This window comes from Schistocerca americana, chromosome 1 (genome assembly GCF_021461395.2).
Source record: "Schistocerca americana isolate TAMUIC-IGC-003095 chromosome 1, iqSchAmer2.1, whole genome shotgun sequence".
In the NCBI taxonomy this organism is placed as follows: Eukaryota; Metazoa; Arthropoda; class Insecta; order Orthoptera; family Acrididae; genus Schistocerca; species Schistocerca americana.
Window position 1 is genome coordinate 191,299,157 of NC_060119.1, and position 20,182 is coordinate 191,319,338.

General features: G+C 40.3%; 1 protein-coding gene across 2 annotated transcripts; it reads left to right on the forward strand.

The window, feature by feature from the left end:
• The first annotated feature begins 79 nt into the window (after positions 1-79).
• LOC124621315 (PRKR-interacting protein 1 homolog) lies at positions 80-18,634 on the forward strand. 2 transcript variants are annotated; one of them, XM_047147132.1, is made up of 4 exons: positions 80-383; positions 1,253-1,391; positions 5,803-5,982; positions 17,880-18,634. In XM_047147132.1, the coding sequence occupies exons 2-4, from the start codon at positions 1,353-1,355 to the stop codon at positions 18,090-18,092; spliced, it is 432 nt and encodes a 143-aa protein (XP_047003088.1). In that variant the 5' UTR covers positions 80-383; positions 1,253-1,352; the 3' UTR covers positions 18,093-18,634. The 2 variants fall into 2 exon arrangements, with proteins under 2 accessions (XP_047003088.1, XP_047003087.1); XM_047147131.1 differs by lacking the exon at positions 1,253-1,391.
• The last annotated feature ends 1,548 nt before the right edge of the window (positions 18,635-20,182 follow it).

A 20,182-nucleotide genomic window follows, 5' to 3' on the forward strand; every position in this document is an offset into this window, starting at 1 on the left:
TGACACACAAATATCTTTGAAAAACAAAGGTTCAGACATGCAGTAAACCTCCTTGGTTTCCTTATAGTGTCAAAGATTTAGTAAAGCGTGGAGCCAAATAGCACGGGATGCGCTGTCTCGTAACGCAAATCCTACCTTTAGTTCCATCTTTGTTTGTAACAGCTTTGGAGAAGTTTACTGTGTTGTTTATACTTTATAGTACTAGTCTATACGTGGGGATTGGGGAGAGTGAGCACAGAACATTGTGTTTTAGTTTTGACTTATAGCGAACAGAAGACATGGAGAGCGATAACAAACAAAAGGATGAAGACGATAAAATTTTCATAGCTAAGACACCCTTAGAAATTCAAAGATTGAAGTTAGAAAAATTGATGAAAAATCCGGTATGTAAAGAGGTTACTTCTTAGAGAACTGAATATTCTAATATTGTACAAAAGCTTAAAGCTTACCGATTATGACATTCATTTTTGTCTTGTATTGATTATGATAGTCATACCGTGGGAAAAATGATACATAAGATATTCTAGTGAAGACGGCTTAGTGCAGTGCAAGTGGAATGAAACATTACTTTTTGTTTAGTACTTAGTTCTGAATTTCATGGATGTCTCATTTTTATGTACGCGCACACTCCCCCGCCCCACCCCACCCTATTTAATGCGCCGACACTTCCTCAGAGTGCAGATATAAATATATGAATAATCGTGGTGCAGAGCTGTGACTCGAAACAGAATCCTTGCTTTCATATACACTACTTTTCCAATTGAACCAAGAAAAACATCAACCTGTTGTAGCTTCTCGTATCCATGAAAGACATCCTCTGCATCATACTTGAGCAGCTTCACAACAAAAATTCATGTAAGACAATACCTTCGCCCTCACATAGAGTGCGAGTCAAAAACAATATTTATTGTGTGTGAAAGTCACACATCGTTATGTAAGCAGTTGTGTGGCCCACTGTTCAAATTCCTTGTGAACTTGAAATTTCATTCATAGTTTGATGCAAATTCAGCTGATTTTTCTCTTGCATTCTTGTAATTTACCAGCTTCGTTCGTGTCAACTATATTCGTAGACTTGAACTAAGATATATCCATTAAGATCAAAATCATCTTAAAAGTTATAGACCAGCTGAATCTACAGATAGATGATGCTAGCTTCGTCAAGTAATGTGATGATTGTGTCATTCATATGTAAGCAAACAGAAAGAGGGGAGAGAACACTGTCTATATCTGTTTTCATGTCTATATTTTGCAGTGAAAGTACAAACAGCATAGCCCAAAGTGTAGGTAGATTGGAATGTGGCCTTCCAGTTGTCAATGTCAACAAATGCATCTATGAAATCTCAGATGGTAGGATGTACTGTAATGCTTTGGCCCCTGTCATCATCAAGAAGGTGAGCACCACCACATTTTGGCCCTATACTATATAGCAGCATAAAATCACACATTAAAGACATGTACAAACAAAATAATATCAAATATATTTAATTGGAAAAGTAAAATTAAACTAAAGGGACAGCTCCGGAAATCAGGGGGTTCGGCAGAGGACTAACAAAATATATCTGATTTCTAATTAAGACATACCAAAACAAAAACTTTAGCAAAAATCAAGCACTCAAAATCCTAAGCAACAAACAGTACCTCAATAAGTGCAAAAAGAGAAAATTAATTCATATTACAGCAACCACAAATGAATCTCCAAAAACTGGTATCATAAATTTCACTTAACCTGTGTAGCTAGAACTAAGTTCGCAAAACTACCCACTGCTCCCCCAGTCCCGTATCAAAACCTTCACTTGTCCAATTTAACTACATGAAGTCTCCAATAGTAAGAAACCAAAACTCGCTCATGTAGCTATTATCGAAAACCAAACCTTTCAAATGCAGGAGGGACAAAACCCAACAATCACAATCAAACAAAATTACCTTCAACTAACAAACCCAAAAACTGATAAAAATTACATTTTCATCAATTTCACAACTATGCAGATGAATGTAAATACCATACATACTGTGATAAAGAGCAAATAAAACCATAAAACATGCTTACCAACAAGTCAGCTGGTAGATAAGTCTAACCTGGTGCACACTCCATCCAAACCCCCCCCCCTCCCCGCCCTACCTAAATACAATACCCAAATAAAAATATTGTTAACAAAAATTACATAGTCATTCATACCTTACACAATCATAAACCCACACCTCCCTACCAACTTTCCTCACAGAGATGGTATGATCATAGATCCACTACACTCAAACTCAAAATTAACTTTATCAATATACCAATCCTAAATTAAATACTGCCCGCCTCCCTGCCATACGTTCAACATACAGTCTTCAGAAACTCCACACTAAACTAAGTCTTGAAACCAGAAACAATATGGACCCCTCCTCAATGTATTCCTCAATTAATAGAACTAATATCAGTTTTGTCCGTCAAACCATCGCCCTAAAAACTAACTCAGAACACTGAGCCACTGAAACAACAACCCTCTCACACCAATGTTCCCACAAAACCACTACCTGCCCCTCACTTCACCTTCTCACAAGCAGGCTCATCAATTTCCACCCTTCTCAACCTCTCCCCCTCCCCCCTCCTTAATAAACTCTGAATAAACATCTGTACAAAAAGAAAGCCAATCTAACATAAGACAATCACAAAAACCCATCTCATGAGCACAAAACTGAATTGACGAGCAATAGCAAAAATAATATGTTAGCAACTCTATCTTGCATGGCCAGCCTAGACTCCTGAAACCATGCAGCCCTCTCTAAACGAATGCCGAACATTTTCCCGCCAACAATACTTGTCCCTTGTCTGAGACTCTGGAACTTTGGTTCTGGTTTCATCCAAAGAATGAGCACCCAGGTTACAGTTGCTACCTCACGACGGCATCACAAGCTAGAGACAATCGTTGCCACGAATGAGAGGCATCTACGAAGACATTCCCTCAAGAAATTCCATACGCTGCTCCTTCTGGATGTCTGCTTACAAGACAGCAGCATCAACATAATTCAGATATGGCACCAATAGTGTTATTACTCAGAACTGTGTACCAAAGCTTTTAAGTTAAATGTAGATTGGTCTGTGACTGTCCTTCAATACTAATCAAATGTACAGTTCTTCTTGTACTCAAAGACAGTAATGAATATAGATTGTCATTGAAGTTGACATGGAATGCATCTAAGTTAAGTATTCTGTATTAAAGAATAATATAAAATGAACTAATACATTGTGTGTGTTGTACTACCCACTCAACCTCCTCCTGCTGTAAATCTAAACTTGCTTTGATACCGAATTCGTTAAAATCATTACAAATGTGATGCACTGCATATTTGACAGTGAAACCAAACAACTGCAAAAATTTATGTAGGTGGTGTCTGTTCTTTCAGACATGTCCAAAAGGAAAGACACCACATAGAGGGTCCGGCATAAAAAACTCCCCGATTACAAAGTAACGTGCAGCGGACAGTAGAAGGAGCAGAGTGGTGGGGGGCGCGTCGTTAAGTAGCTGCCTACGTGCCGTTTTCAGTGTACGCCAGGGCGTGGTCTGGTGAACATCGTGCCTTCGTAGTGGAAGATTTTATTCAAAATGGCGAATCGCCTATTAATACTCAACGTGCTTTTCGCGTTCGCTTTGCGCTCGGACGACGGGACCCTGTTCCCGATAAGAAAACAATTTATTCTTGGGTTGCTAACTTTCGTGAGACAGGTTCCGCATTAGAAAGGAAACAACCTGGACGACCACGGACTGCAACAGGCCCCGGAAATGTTGTTGCAGTTAGAGCTTCAGTTCAACAATCTCCTCGACGATCCGCGGCAGCATTACGGATATCTGATCGAAGTGTGAGAAGAATCTTGCATCAAGATCTTAAAATGCATCCTTACAAAATTGTAACTACGCAGGAACTGAGTGAACGAGACTGTGGTGTCCGTGTAAGTTTGTGCCAAGACCTTCTTCGGAACATTCGTCCCAACGATATTGTGATTTTTTCTGATGAAGCACACTTTCACCTTGCCGGAACAGTGAACAGCCAAAATTGCAGGTACTGGTGTGAACACAATCCCCAAGAACTTCATCAACGACCACTTCATAGCCCTAAAGTAACAGTATGGTGTGCTGTTTACAATTCCGGAGTGATCGGTCCTTACTTTTTAGAAGAAAATGACAGGAATTTAACCGTCAACAGTGAACGCTATTGTGCCATGCTCCGCGACTTTCTCCAACCGCAACTAAGGGAGCTTTTTGGTGAAATAGAGAACGTGTGGTTCAAGCAAGATGGTGCTACAGCCCACACAGCGCGACAGTCACTGGCATTGGTGAAGGAAATGTTTCCTGGACATGTGATCTCGTTGCGTGGAGACATTGGCTGGCCCCCACGATCGCCGGACTTAACGCCCTGTGATTTCTTTCTTTAGGGCTATTTAAAAGCAAAAGTTTATGAACAACGTCCACAATCTTTACGAGCCCTGAAAGAAGCAATTACACAAGAGGTTGAAGCTATTCCACCTGAAATGACTCAAAGAGTAATGAATAACTTCAGGGAAAGACTCAAACAGTGTGTCGACAGTGCAGGAAGCCATTTAAGGGATGTTTTATTTAAAAAGTAAGACCGTAAGAGTATTTTCTAAAATGGCATAATATGTACTTTTATTTAGTATAAATAAAATTGTTATACCTTATTTGGTTTTGTTTTTATTAGCTTTCCTTAAAGGGGAGGTTTTTCTGCCGGACCTTGTATATACTTATGGCGAGGCTAGCCAATGACGCTTTCAGTGCAGATGCACACCATGCTCAAACTCTTACAGGAAACAGCAAAATGCCACAAGTAAAAAGAATAATGGCAGGGGTAGCACATCATTAGTATGCAGATAAGTTGATGTAAATCAATGCCCAATAGCTGCTAAGTGTAAATTCCTTTGTGTCTTGAATTTAACAGTAGTCTTTGTATGAGCACACTTTGCAGTGTAGAATGACATGTTGGTAAACTTCATAGTCATTTCCATAACTAATAACAAATAAAAAAAATTAAATTAAATCTCCAAGCCTAAATAATGCACTGAAACAATAAATCCAAAGCTAAAAACAAATCTATAGCCAGCTGACTTTAAAATAGTGCACAAACAAAAGACACTACCCCACACACTTGCAATACAATTCCTAGCAAACGTCAGTCAAGCAGTCCAGTGACTCACTAACATAACTCTAAAATAATATCAAAACAACTACTTTCAATGCTACAGAGCACCACCACATACTCCAACAAGCCCTCATCAAACACAATCCATTTCAAAATGCTCCACCACCCATATGACACAACACTGTCACATTACTGGTCAAAGCCTATATTCAACAATACATGTTTCGGTTGACCCATGGAGTAACATGTTAATCTATATTGTAGTCCAAGGACCAGTTAATGTTGAAAGTTTACAGTTTAGCTTTAAGTAAATTAAGGGATACTGAATGCTTCAGTTAATCCACTTCTTGTGCCACTTTGGAAATTGTTCTTGACATGCAATTGCAGTCTATTTCATCGGCATGTTTTGGTGATGCAATGGTATTCTCTTTTAATGCTGCCATAGTTTCATGTCTATTTGATAAACCCCCCCTTCCTTCCTCCCTCCCTCCCTCCCTCCCTCCCTCCCTCCCTCCCTCCCTCCCTCCCCACTGCCCCTTCTCTATCCTTGCAGACAAATTAATAATAATACAAACATATTATTTCCAGAGTATTTTCTGCAGAATTTAGGTTGTGTACTTCTCATTGTTAGCCACATTTATACTGATGTCTCTTAAATTGCAGGACAAGCCTGTCACAATTCCTGAAAGGCCAAAGGACAAGAGCATGCCCCATGTGCCCGATTTTGTGCGGAATGTTATGGGCTCCAGTGCAGGTGCAGGGAGTGGAGAGTTTCATGTCTACAGACATCTACGCAGGAAGGAGTATGCTAGGCAGAAATTCATCCAAGAAAGAGCTGAGAAGGTATTTCTCTTACACCTTATTAAAGTATAATGTAATTGGAGAGAGAAAAAATCTGCTCACTAAGCGGCGGCAGAACACACACGTAAAGGGGGTTATACTTAACACAAGCTTTCAGAGCCAGTGGCTCCTTCTTCAGACATAAGCGGAAGAAAGAGGGGTGAAGAAAAAGGACTAGTGAGGTTTAGGGAGAGGAGTAGATTTTGGAAAAGTCACTCAGAATCTTGGGACAAGGGAGATTTACCTGACGGGATGAGGAGTGTCTTTCCTTCTCATCCCATCCAGTAAGTCCCCCCTGACCCACAGTTCTGGGTGACTTTTCCAAAATCTACCCCTTTTCCTAAACCTCTCCAGTCCTTTTCCTTCACCCCTCTTCCCCCACCTGATGCCGGAAGGAGGAGCCACTGGTTCTGAAAGCTTGCTTAAGTATAACATTCTTTTATGTGCCTGTTCTGCCACTGCCTGATGATTAAATTTTTTTATCTATCCAATTATATTGTATTATCAAAAATTGATTATTTTTATTGTCGCATTATGACGGTAGTCATATTTACCGTCACTGTGGCACACAAATACACACTTAAAATATTTTAATGTCATTTCTCATAGTGTGTGTTTCAAGTGGAAGATGGCTTCTTGTCTTTCACATGGGCACTTACGTTCTGTATTTGTTTTTGATCACTGAGTGCTTCGCATTCAGGTGGGTGACGGTTCAATCCCGCGTCCGGCCATCCTGATTTAGGTTTTCCATGATTTCCCTAAATCGCTCCAGGCAAATGTCGGGATGGTTCCTTTGAAAGGGCACGGCCGACTTCCTTCCCTGATTCGATGTGACCGATGACCTCGCTGTCTGGTCTCCTTCCCCAAACAACCCAACCCCCAACCCACTGAGTGTTTACTGTAGTGTATTAAAGAATATACTGGGTGATCAAAAAGTCAGTATAAATTTGAAAACTTAATAAACCACGGAATAATGTAGATAGAGAGGTAAAAATTGACACACATGCTTTGAATGACATGGGGGTTTTATTAGAACAACAAAAAAAAAAAAAAAAAAAAACAAAGTTCACAAAATGTCCGACAGATGGCGCTGGACAGCAAAACGTCAGTGACTGCACATGACAATCGTGTATAAAAGGAGCTGTAAAATGAGAGAGAATCAGATGCACCAGCAGTCGCAGCATGTTGACGTTACCTGAAATGGCACTTTTAGTGAAGCTGTATTATCAGAATGGGGAATGTGCTAGTTCAGCGTTACGATCCTATCGCCATAGGAAGGGGATTCGAACGGGTAAAGGTCCGTTGACAAATGCAGCTGTGGCGAGAATGATTTCGAAGTTCGAAGCCACGGGTTGTTTAGACGATAGACCCCATAGTGGCCGACCAAGCACAAGGCGTAATGCTGCTGAGACAGTTCAGGAAGAAATGGAGACTGTAGCGGGTTCGTCCATGCACGGGGAAGTCAGCGCTCGTGCAGTCGCACCGGCATTCCATACACTACTGTTTGGTTGGCACTTAGGCGTACCCTCCGATGCTATCCATACAAAATCCATCGGTATCATGAACTGTTACCTGGCGATTTAGTGAAGCGGAGGGCATTTGCACTGTGAGCATTTCAAAAGATGGTGGAAGATGACGATTGGTTGAGTAACGTGTTGTGGACCGACAAAGCTCATTTTACGCTCCGAGGGTCTGTCAACACCCACAACTGCAGAATTTGGGCTACCGAAAATCCTAGAACTGTCGTGAAAACTCCATTTACATGACGAGAAAGTCACGGTATGGGTTGGATTTACCACATCTACCGTTGTCTGGCCTTTTTTCTTCGAGGAAATGCGTGATTCTGGTTTTGTAACTGCTACCGTGACGGGTGAGAGGTACGCCGATATGTTACAGAATCGCATCATCCCAATCCCGGCTGATAAAACACCTGCTGGAACATACAATATTTATGCAGGATGGCGCTCCACCCCATATCGCTAGACGCATGAAAGATCTCCTGCGCGTGTCGTTTGGTGATGATGGTGTGCTCAGCCACCACTTTTGTCATGCTTGGCCTCCCAGACCTCAGTCCGTGTGATTATTGGCTTTGGGGTTACCTGAAGTTGCAAGTGTATCGTGATCGACCGACATCTCTAGGGATGCTGAAAGACATCATCAGACGCCAATGCCTCACCATAACTCCGGACATGCTTTACAGTGCTGTTCACAACATTATTCCTCGACTACAGCTATTGTCGAGGAATGATGGTGGACATATTGAGCATTTCCTGTAAAGAACATCATCTTTACTTTGTCTTACTTTGTTATGCTAATTATTGCTATTCTGATCAGATGAAGCGCCATCTGTCGGACATTTTTTGAACTTTTGTATTTTTTTTGTTCTAATAAAAACCCATGTCATTCCAAGCATGTGTGTCAATTCGTACCTCTCTATCTACATTATTCCGTGATTTATTCACTTTTCAAATTTATACTGACGTTTTGATCACCCGGTACTTTTGTATATACAGTCTGTTTCAGATTTATAATATCAGATGTTTTAATGTGTTCAGTGGCAGAGAAACTTTGGTAATCTGATGTATGCTGTTCCTTATAATCAGATGAATCTCTAATGTCCTTCAGCAATTGTTAGGTGTACTTTAGCAAGTTATCCATACTGTCCTGTGTGTGTGTGTGTGTGTTTTTACCTGCTAAGTGTTTTTGCTTATACAGTATTAAAATTTAGAAGAAAACTTGACATTTGGTTGTGCCCCATAAGACAAAGGACAGTCAAAATTTCCACTCCCCTGCCTACAGCTGCCTGCCTACTTACTGCAACACTCATTGCAAAAATTACCAGTATTTCCCAAAATTGCCATGAGCAATTACTTTTAGCTTATTGCTTCCTGAATAGGGCAGATCTATTTATTTATTCACTCTTTGACCATTCTATGCAACTGTACCGGACAAATCAGATATATTACAGATATAACTTACACATATACAGACTTGAATCAGATTAGGCAAGGATGAGGCAGAAGTCAGCCATGGCCTTTACAGTGGAACAAACCCTGCATTCACCCCAGCAACTTGGAGAAACTATGGAAAGCCCAAGTCAGGATGGCCAGGTACAGGTTCAAATCCCTCTCTTATCAAGTGCAAATCCATTACCTTAATACTATGCTGCCTTGCTTGGTATACTAATTATATATATACACTCCTGGAAATTGAAATAAGAACACCGTGAATTCATTGTCCCAGGAAGGGGAAACTTTATTGACACATTCCTGGAGTCAGATACATCACATGATCACACTGACAGAACCAGAGGCACATAGACACAGGCAACAGAGCATGCACAATGTCGGCACTAGTACAGTGTATATCCACCTTTCGCAGCAATGCAGGCTGCTATTCTCCCATGGAGACGATCGTAGAGATGCTGGATGTAGTCCTGTGGAACGGCTTGCCATGCCATTTCCACCTGGCGCCTCAGTTGGACCAGCGTTCGTGCTGGACGTGCAGACCGCGTGAGACGACGCTTCATCCAGTCCCAAACATGCTCAATGGGGGACAGATCCGGAGATCTTGCTGGCCAGGGTAGTTGACTTACACCTTCTAGAGCACGTTGGGTGGCACGGGATACATGCGGACGTGCATTGTCCTGTTGGAACAGCAAGTTCCCTTGCCGGTCTAGGAATGGTAGAACGATGGGTTCGATGACGGTTTGGATGTACCGTGCACTATTCAGTGTCCCCTTGACGATCACCAGTGGTGTACGGCCAGTGTAGGAGATCGCTCCCCACACCATGATGCCGGGTGTTGGCCCTGTGTGCCTCGGTCGTATGCAGTCCTGATTGTGGCGCTCACCTGCACAGCGCCAAACACGCATACGACCATCATTGGCACCAAGGCAGAAGCTGAAGACGACACGTCTCCATTCGTTCCTCCATTCATGCCTGTCGCGACACCACTGGAGGCGGGCTGCACGATGTTGGGGCGTGAGCGGAAAATGGCCTAACGGTGTGCGGGACCGTAGCCCAGCTTCATGGAGACAGTTGCGAATGGTCCTCGCCGATACCCCAGGAGCAACAGTGTCCCTAATTTGCTGGGAAGTGGCGGTGCGGTCCCCTACGGCACTGCGTAGGATCCTACGGTCTTGGCGTGCATCCGTGCGTCGCTGCGGTCCGGTCCCAGGTCGACGGGCACGTGCACCTTCCGCCGACCACTGGCGACAACATCGATGTACTGTGGAGACCTCACGCCCCACGTGTTGAGCAATTCGGCGGTACGTCCACCCGGCCTCCCGCGTGCCCACTATACGCCCTCGCTCAAAGTCCGTCAACTGCACATACGGTTCACGTCCACGCTGTCGCGGCATGCGACCAGTGTTAAAGACTGCGATGGAGCTCCGTATGCCACGGCAAACTGGCTGACACTGACGGCGGCGGTGCACAAATGCTGCGCAGCTAGCGCCATTCGACGGCCAACACCGCGGTTCCTGGTGTGTTCGCTGTGCCGTGCGTGTGATCATTGCTTGTACAGCCCTCTCGCAGTGTCCGGAGCAAGTATGGTGGGTCTGACACACCGGTGTCAATGTGTTCTTTTTTCCATTTCCAGGAGTGTATATAAAAAAAACTATCAATGAAAGCAAACGTATCTGTAGTCTACAATTAGCTTAAATTGTGCACAAGAAGTATGGACAGTAACATTGCTAAATCATGAAACTTAGCTATGCAGGTTGGTCAGAAACAGTCTGCAAATCCTATAAGAGCATTACAAGGTAGGCTGTGCTGAGAAATAATTGTTAAGAAAAAAATTCTATATGTTGCATTGTTTCCAAGATAATCAGCATCGGAGTTGCCATTCAAGCCATTGCGTGTCCAAATTCAAGATGCCCGCCAGAGGTGGTGTCTCCAAATGTGTGCTTTGTTTCATTTCCTAAAAACAAAAGAGAGAGTGATACAAAAATTTGACATGTGATGGTAGTAAGAACCGAACCAAGCTAAAGGCGGACCAGTGCAGTGCACTGCCATCTATACTATGAGAATACATAAACAACTGCTAACACTCCTTCCTTGAAAACTATTCATGTAACTGATTTCCGCCCATGAAGTGATGCATTGCAACTGCATCTGAAACAGAGAAAACAGGAAAGAAACAGCAGAAACATTCTTGTGAAGACATACACAGCAAAAATAATGTACATGTTATAAATACAGGTGTATTATTTTATACAATAAACAAGGTTCAAGTATTTCTGTAAGTTAACATAGTCACTTACATTGTAGAAACACTTTTCATTAGATGTTTTTTCTTGAACCCCTTGTATGTTGCCAATGCATTATAATAGTGCAGTTTTACTCCTTTGCATTGAATAGTTTTCTCTTTTCCTTGTTTATAACATTTTTATCCCTCGTGTTAATCTTCCTCATTTTGTGGTAAAGCTTGTCCGCACCATTTGGTTCATCTACTTCTTCTTGCAAAGTCCAGAAATGTTTTGATGTATGACTTAAAACAATCATAAGTGATGAGTATTTTCTGCTAGGTCTCCGAAAGCGATATTTCATCATTATTAGTTGTGGGCTGTAATCATAACAAGCCATTTATTATTGTTATTTTCTTTAAATCTTAATCACTAAATACTTTGGCAGTAACTGTTATACTGCATCCTACTCTCTTTACTTGGAATCTTATTGTGTAGAAAAAGCCAACGAAGTGTTTTAACACACAGTGCAATAATTACATTACGTGAATTGTTGTGATGCACATGTCGCTGAGTCTCTTTAATGTGAAAAGAAGTCAAAGGTGTACATTTTATTTAAATGCGGTACAATAGAATGTCTTACAGATATGAAACAATATATATTATGTTTAGAATGACTCATCTGGTTTCATAAGACTGTATCTTGTACATGAATGAAAATAGAAACTTGGGGTGAATTTAAACTTTTATATCAGGACTAGAAGTTTACCTTGCTGCTAGTTGCAAGTTGCTGGTTCGTGTGCCTGCTGGTAGTGGTCTCCCTGGTGCAGCTAACTAGCTCGTTCACAGACAGTTACGGTAATCATATCCAGGTATATGTTGCAGATCTGGCTTTCCCACAATTGTGATAAGATTCTGAAATTTCATTTTTCGTGAAGATGTAGCACCCCCACATTGATACCTGCTTGTAACAGCATTTCGATAACTATGAGCTGTCTCAACAATGGGTAAACCATAAGGGGTGAACAGATCTCACATTGGCACACCTGATCTCATGGCATGTAATTTGTTTTTGCTGGCATTTGTGAGAAACTCCATTTACGTGCCTCCCCTTAAATTAGTTTTGGATGCAATGCTGCATAGCAACAGCAGGGACAGTAGTTTCATATAAGTTTGTTATACAGTCAATAGTGGTCTCATGGGACATTTGTGAAAGATAAATCAACCTTTTGATCCTGAACTTAGTTGTAAAACACACCCCAAGGCTGTACGTGCATGCATTTAATAAGATCTAGAGGGGCGGGCGGCAAACCATGGTATCTGAGCCGGGCGGCAATTTTGGGGGGAGGGGGAAAATTCATATTCTTGAGGGAAAAAAACCTTGATTCACAAAGCACCTAGCATCCAGCACATGTCGGTCTATCGATTATTCATATGATTTTGAAACGCACCCCTGCCGGTTTTTGGACATTTTTTAACACATTCTAAGTTTATTTCTGAATGAATTATAAGTTAATTTTTGAATGTGTGCATAGTGTATGTGATGTCACTGCCAGGGGAATCCTCGTCACATCTAGAAGTGAACTTTCCTGCAGACAAAACGGGACGGGGTTATACGAACTGAGCGGAATAAAGCCAAACCGGTGAATGTCAACGGCTACTTGTTCATGTGGTTGATTTGGTTTGCAAATGTACAGTGTTGTCATAATTACTAGTGAAATCCATAGATTCAGACTACCAAAGTGGAAATAAATTACTGACAGGAATAACAGGTAAGAAAGATTATGTATGATCTTCTTGGTGTATCCAAGAAAGTGAAATTTTAACAGAAAATTTTTGGCCAGATCGCTACACTAGACAGGGCCACTTGTAGTCCCTGGCTAGCAGCCCCGTAAGTTCCATTCTGTGAGTAACGCAGAAAACCCATTGTACGAACACATAATAACATCTAACCAGAGAATAATCCTGCATAACTAAACCGGTGGTTGTGGCAGGGTTAGTAAAGGTAATTGTAGAATGAGTTTTGACAGTGATAGGAATAGTTACAAAATTAGTGATGACAAGATTGTGTGTTAGAACGAGGAAGGAGAAGAAACGGGGACATCGCACAAATTATAGATGAATATGACTATTCCAAATTTATACAAAAATTTCATTCTACCACTTTTCCGTCTCATGCATGAGAAACTGAAGTGTATGAATGAAATGTGAAATTATTTCCTAACATAAAGCTTATTGATTGTTGTAGGCAGATAGGTATTTCGTATTGGTACTTTATGAATTATATTGTCGTACTATAAAAGTGATCATTATTGCCAAAACAGTCTCGCTTATTTGGTGTGTGTAACACTTTTGCAATTGTTGCAATATTAGAAAGGCCTATTTTCTTTTACCCAGCACACAGTGACAAAATTGACATAATCAGATCGAGAAACCACACCAGTCTGGGTACTATTTGTGTTAACAGCTTTTTCAATATTAGACAACGACATTTCGATTTTTCATGTAGCAAAACGTTTGACAAACTTTGATGAAGTGATAGTTCTTTCACAGAAAGGAAAGTGCGCCATGTAAAGCTATAGCAAGATTAGAGAGAGAAATCGCTAGGACCTAAGGATTCAAGAAATGTGTACTGTCTTGCATGTCTCTTGGCTTTACTAGTTTTTGGTATCCTATATTTAATTTTGTGTCACACAGAAAGCCGGTTATTAGCTAATAGGCAATAAAGAGTTCAGTTTTTCTGAAGCATTCTTGTTCTCCCGGTTACAAATAATCCCATCCAGTATTAATTGCAATCTTTTATTTATTTTTTTTAAAGGGGGGAGGGGGGGGGGGGGGGGAGGATGTCAAACTGGCCGACTGGGAGCAAGAGAGGCACTACATGCTACATGACATTTTAATTTTCACTGCCCTGAAATAGTTTGATGGCATCCGTTACAAAATATACACATTTGAGTTCCACAGAGCAAAATACAGTGACATGTGGTGTAAGAATGTTGTTTGAAGAGGCGTAGCACTGCACTTCAGCACACTTAAGACCAAATAACATGTCTTACATTTCCTCGAAGATTTGTGTTTTGTGTATCAGACTCTTCAGAAAGATGTGCACTACAAAATGAGCTTATTTTTGAAAAGTCCCCCCCCCCCCCCTTTTTTTTTTTTGCGCAGAGCAGTCTGAGTTATAGTGGAGCGGGGGTTAGTCTCCACATGACATGTGTTTACATTTCGTGATTTTTCTGTTTCCTCTTTGGTTACTGCTCTCACGTCAAATGAAAACAAGACAGATGTCTGTGGCAGGGAGCTATCAAGTGAATTAAAATACATTCACATAATTAAGGAAGGCTTAAATATGTTACTAGTTTTCAGATTTTATTTTATTTCCATCTTTCTGACAGTCAAGCATTAATCACCTTGCAGAATAATGAAGTGTTTTTTGTCGGTTTGCTAAATAAATTTGGCCTTTATTAAGCTTTCCTGCTGAAGCAGTTAATTTATTTGAAACAAAGTGTTTAATTCCACACTATTGTCTAGTTTCATCTGTTCACTGCATTTCAGGTGCATGTTTTCATCTTATAGCAATATGGCGTTATGCCATAAAAAGGACCAAACATGAGGTAATACAGAACTGGTGCTCCAAGAAAATTTATGTCCCGAAAACTACACCGAAAAGCTTAATATCAGGTCGAGGCCTACTTCATTGGGAATCTGGACATATGAACCTGCGCTTTAAGGCGAATTATGCATTTTAGTATGGTTCACGAAATTCCAATGCTTTTGGAGTATCCTCTGATGTCTTGTTTTTTTTTAATGACATAATGTAAGTAAGATCTTTTAATGTTTTACATGTACGAACATACTGGCTTCCTACGTCACCGTAGCTGCGCAAGCGCGGTGACGCCTCTTATCTGGCTCTCTCTGGCAACTGCTGAAATGAGTCTTTTTCTTCTAACAGGTCACAGGAAAATATTGCGAATTGTGGTTCGAAAAGCGTTACTTTCAAAGTAAATTTCCTTTTACGCAAGATGAACTATGTGCGAGAATGTGCAAAGAATTTCTTAAATCGTAGAGCGTTTGATCTCATTTAAAAATCAACTCTTTAATGACGAGCCATTTAGAAGAATTTCGAGCCCAGAAGATCAGAGATTTATGTCGGCATTAAAAATTTTACTGGTGTATTTGTGTGATATATCTTAAAGTGTAACATGTGCTAAACAGATCAACATTATGTGTGAAAGCTTAGCTTCTCTTGTAGCTTATTAATCTTCAAGACAAATATTATATGCAAAAGCTTTGCTTTTCTTGTAGCATCACTATATATATTAACTTAAACCATTAACTTTTCCAGTTGGTGGAATTCGAATTTATACTTTTGTAATACGAAAATAAAGAGCATACATGCTGCTGCACATCAAAGATCTTTCCAAAACGTGTTTTTTCCCCCCAAGTTTTGTTTTTCTAAAGTACTGAGAAATTCTATGCAGCTGTGTAAAACCATATCCAATCAAAGGATTGATAAGTTTTACAGTTCCGACGGAAAGTATACTGTCACTTACTACGGAAAAAGTGTATTTTCACCTGAGAGAAAATGTATTTTTAACTGGGAGATCTGGGAAAAATCCGGGAATTTTTTTCCTTGTCCGCGTATACATCCGGACTCAGCAGCCACCCTTTTCACAATATTGTCGTAATGTAATTGGATAGATAAAAAATGTACTCACTAACTGGTGGCAGGGGAACACACATTTAAAAAAAGGTATTACATATACAAGCTTTTGGAGCCAGTTGCTCCTTCTTCTGGCAGAAGGTTGGAAGGGAAAGGTCTGGTGAGGTTTAGGAAAAGGTATAGAGTTTGGAAAAGTCACCTAGAACCCTGGGTCAGGGGAGACTTACTGGATGGGAATGAGATACATTATGTTTTCAATAACTGGTTATTTTCATTGATACATGTAATAATCATCGTGATTTAATTTTAGATATGGAATGATACTCTCTGACTTAATCAGTTTGTTGGCAGAGGTCAGTAACACAGCAAGATCAGAATACCTAAGTCAACTGGTGGCTGCCATCCGAGGGGCACAATGTCCCAGGAACACTGAGTACAAGTGAGACTGAGATCAGTAGAGGCAAGGGGTCCAGTTGCAACTGCTGTCTGCTTGCAGCAGTATGCTACAGTGAATCTCTGTGGCTGGTGCTGAGTTTAGAACTGCTACTCTGTGACTGGACAGCCACTCAAGGACAGTTTTGGCCGAATGATATTTGCTTGGTATATGTGTGGGCAGGTGATCAACAGAGGCAAGTAGTAATGTGCCACCTGTTTCTGTGGCATCTCCTGGGGTTCCACTTGAAAACAAATCTGCCTGTTGTGATCAGCTGTAATGTTGACGTACAGTCCTGCTAAGGTTGCGTCACCAGCAGAGCCAGACCATCAGCAACCTACCAGTCATTCTCATGTTTCATGTTGCTGGTAGACGGTATTGCCAGATACAGCAATAATCATGTTATTCTCTGAGATATTTTAATTTGTGAAGGACATTGTGTATTTAAATTGTAAAACAGTAATCAAAATATGAAGCTTTCCACAAAGATGTTTCTGCAGGATGTTCTATTTCTTGATGGTAGCGTTTATGCTGTTAAGAACTTGTATCATGTATAATATAAGGATGAATTAATGTGGCCAACCCTCCATGGACCTGTTCATTGTGATATTTCTTAATGAATGCACACAGGTTGTGACATTGTGTGGATCTCTGCTGTGGACTAATTACCATTCCCTCATTCACTTGCTAACAGCAATTGTCTAACCTCAGTTTTCTCACTTGTCATTTACATGATTACTGTTCATAAATTCACACCATTCATGCAGTTATAATTCACCCCTCTTTTTTAGTCAGTGGACAAAGGACTGACACTGTATGAAGTTTTAAAGACATATTTTCTGAAATAAATGACACATTACTCGAGGAACACTTCATAGTGCACCATTTCAGCCATGCAGTCCCTACATGACCTCACAATACACATAGATCCTTTACTCAACAACACATCTGTCCGCCTCGAGAACTCGTGACTCATTACTTTTAACAGAGGCAGTACCTCAAGGGGTAGGCAGTGATCTGTACCAAACATGAAACTGATAATGTTTCAAAGTAAGGGACAACCCTCCATTCACACAAATATTCAGTATTGAAGAATATGATAGGAACGATCATTTGAAGCAAAAAAGTATAGTAAACATGAGCTTTGAAATGCGTATCTTAAGTGCTGCGAGCATTTCTTCATCTCCAATACTGTGAACCAAATCTCTCCTACTGCAAACTCTTAGCTTTCCATATTTTAGAAGGAGGTAGTATGGACTCAAACAAGAAAAAATTGTCCAGTAAACATGGGCTCCGAAATGCATACCTTAAGAGCTGTGGGCACTTAGTCCATACTGCTACTTCTCAAAATATGGAAAGCGAAGAGCTTGCTGTAGAAAAGATTTGTTTGACAGTATCAAAAATGAAGAAATGCTCACGACTCTTAAGGTATGTATTTCAGAGCCCATCTCCCTGGATATTAACCATTCCTTTTGGGACGCCATATAGTGTGTGTGGTTCCTGTATTTTTCTTCTGGTGGTTGTTCACTATTTCCCACTTTTTTATTCTTACTTTTCTGTTTCTTACTATTTGGTTTGTATTTCAGTGTATCTAATTTGGCTTACTGCTCATACAGGATCTGATGGATGCAGCCTATCATCAGAAATTAGAAGAGCATCGTCGTGCTGCTGAAGAAAGGACTGCAAAGAAAAGAGCAAAAAGACTGAAGAAAAAACAGAAGGCCCAAAAACGTCCAAAGAGTGAAAACTTAAGCAAGTCTGAGAACAGCAATTCTGCAAGTGAATACAGTGCTGAAAGTGGAAGCAGTGGCGATGAAGAAAATAAATGATATGTGGTTTTCAATTTGATCTCATTTGCAATCAGTAAGGATAAATGAAAATATAGTCCTAAGAGAAGCACATTATGTATTCTGTTCATGTATCAGTAATGGTATATATTTTCATATTTCTCCAAGATGAGAACTGTCATTATCTCACTGCTGTACCAAGTCTAGGTCATTATCATTATTTCTTACTGATTATGGAGTGAGCTAATAATAGACCCTCAAAAATAATGTTCATGTTTGCATGCGCAACATTATTTCTTTATTTGCTTCCAACAACTAGCAATTTGGAAATGAGCATTCCCAAATATTACCACTAGTAAAATTGTACAGATTAAACACATGGGTCCCAGGATCAGCTCTGACCTCTTGACAGTATTTTCCTATATGTTTTACAGTTATGGAAGTTTTACAAATTTATTTTCAACTCAGTGTTTTGATGATGCAAGGAAATTCAGCTTTGGATATTAATATCCATACAGGTGGCAGTTCAGCTCCACATACACTGATGTTGTTTTGGCATAATAAATCTCATTTCATTATTATAAGCTTGTTTTTGTCTGTTACACTACTTTAATATTTGGTATGTCATTCTGAATATGGACTGGGAGAAAGGAATGAAAGAGGAAACCACCTGATAGAATAATTTAATCATTGCCGACATGTGGTTTAAGAATAATGAAAGAAGGTTATATACATGAAAGAGACCTGGAGACACCTAAGGCTTCAGGTTGATTATGTCATGGTAAGACAGAGATTTCAGAACCAGATTTTAAACTGTGAGATACTTCCAGGGGCAGATGTACACTTTGACCACAATTTATTGGTTATGAAGTGTAGATTAAAACTGAAGAAATTGCAAAAGAGGTAGGAAATTAAGGAGATGGGGCTTGGATAAGTCAAAAGAACCAGAAGTTGTTGAGAGTTTCAGAGGGAGCATTGGGCAATGACTGCCTAGCAGAGGGAAAAGAATACAGTAGAAAATGAACGGGTAGTTTAAAAAAATGAAATAGTGAAGGCAGCAGAGAATCAAATAGGTGAAAAGACAAGGGCTATGAGGAATCCTTGGATAACATAGGAGATATTGAATTTAATTGATGAAAGGAGAAAATATAAAAATGTAGCGAATGAAGTAGGCAAAAGAGAATACAGACGTATAAAAAATGATATTGACAGTAAGTGCAAAATGTCTAAAACAAGAATGGCTGTAGGACAAATGCAAGGTTGTAGAAGCATATATCACTAGAGGAAAGATAGAAACCACCTGCAGGAAAATTAAAGAGGCCTGTGGAGAAAAGAGAAGCAGCAATATGAATATCAAGAGGTCGGATGGAAAACGAGTCCTAAGCAAAGAAGGAAGTGTTGAAGGAGTATGTAGAGAGTTTATACAAGTGAGATGAATGCACAGACAGTGGGAGCAATGGGAGGGGACGTAGATGAAGGTGAGATGGGAGACATGATACTGTGAGAAGCATTTGACAGAGCAAGGAAGGGTCTAAGTCAAAAGAAGGCCCTGGGAATAGATGAAATTCCGCAGACCTACTGATAGCCTTGGAATAACCAACAATGTCAAAAATCTTCCATCTGGTGTGCAAGATATATGAAAAAGACTAAATACTCTCAGACTTCAAGAAGAAAGTAGTAATTCCAATTCCAAAGAAAGCAGGTAATGACCAGTGTGAATATTATCGAACTATTAGTTTAATAATTCATGGTTGCGAAATACTAACATTGAGTTCTTTACAGAAGAATAAAAAATTGGTAGAAGCTGACCTCGGAGAAGATCAGTTTGGATTCTGGAGAAATATGGGCACAAGTGAAGCAATACTAACCATTCAACTTGTCTTAGAAGATAGGTTAAGGAAAGGCAAACCTACTTTTATAGTGTTTGTAGACTTAAAGAAAGTTTTTGACTGGTATACTCTCTTTGAAATTCTGAAGCTAGCAGGGGTAAAATGCAGGGAGCAAAAGGCTACTTACAACTTGTGCAGAAATCAGATGGCAGTTTTAAAAGTCGAGGGGCATGAAAAGCAAGCAGTGATTGAGAAGGGAGTGACATAGGGTTGTAGCCTATCCCTGACATTATTCAATTGGAA

Excerpts from the sequence above, each read along its gene's own strand:
- LOC124621315 (XM_047147131.1), top strand. The coding sequence starts at position 279 with ATGGAGAGCGATAACAAACAAAAGGATGAAGACGATAAAATTTTCATA. Across the intron at positions 384-5,802 it reads AAAAATTGATGAAAAATCCG|GACAAGCCTGTCACAATTCC; the intron begins GTATGTAAAGAG and ends CTTAAATTGCAG. Across the intron at positions 5,983-17,879 it reads TCCAAGAAAGAGCTGAGAAG|GATCTGATGGATGCAGCCTA; the intron begins GTATTTCTCTTA and ends CTGCTCATACAG.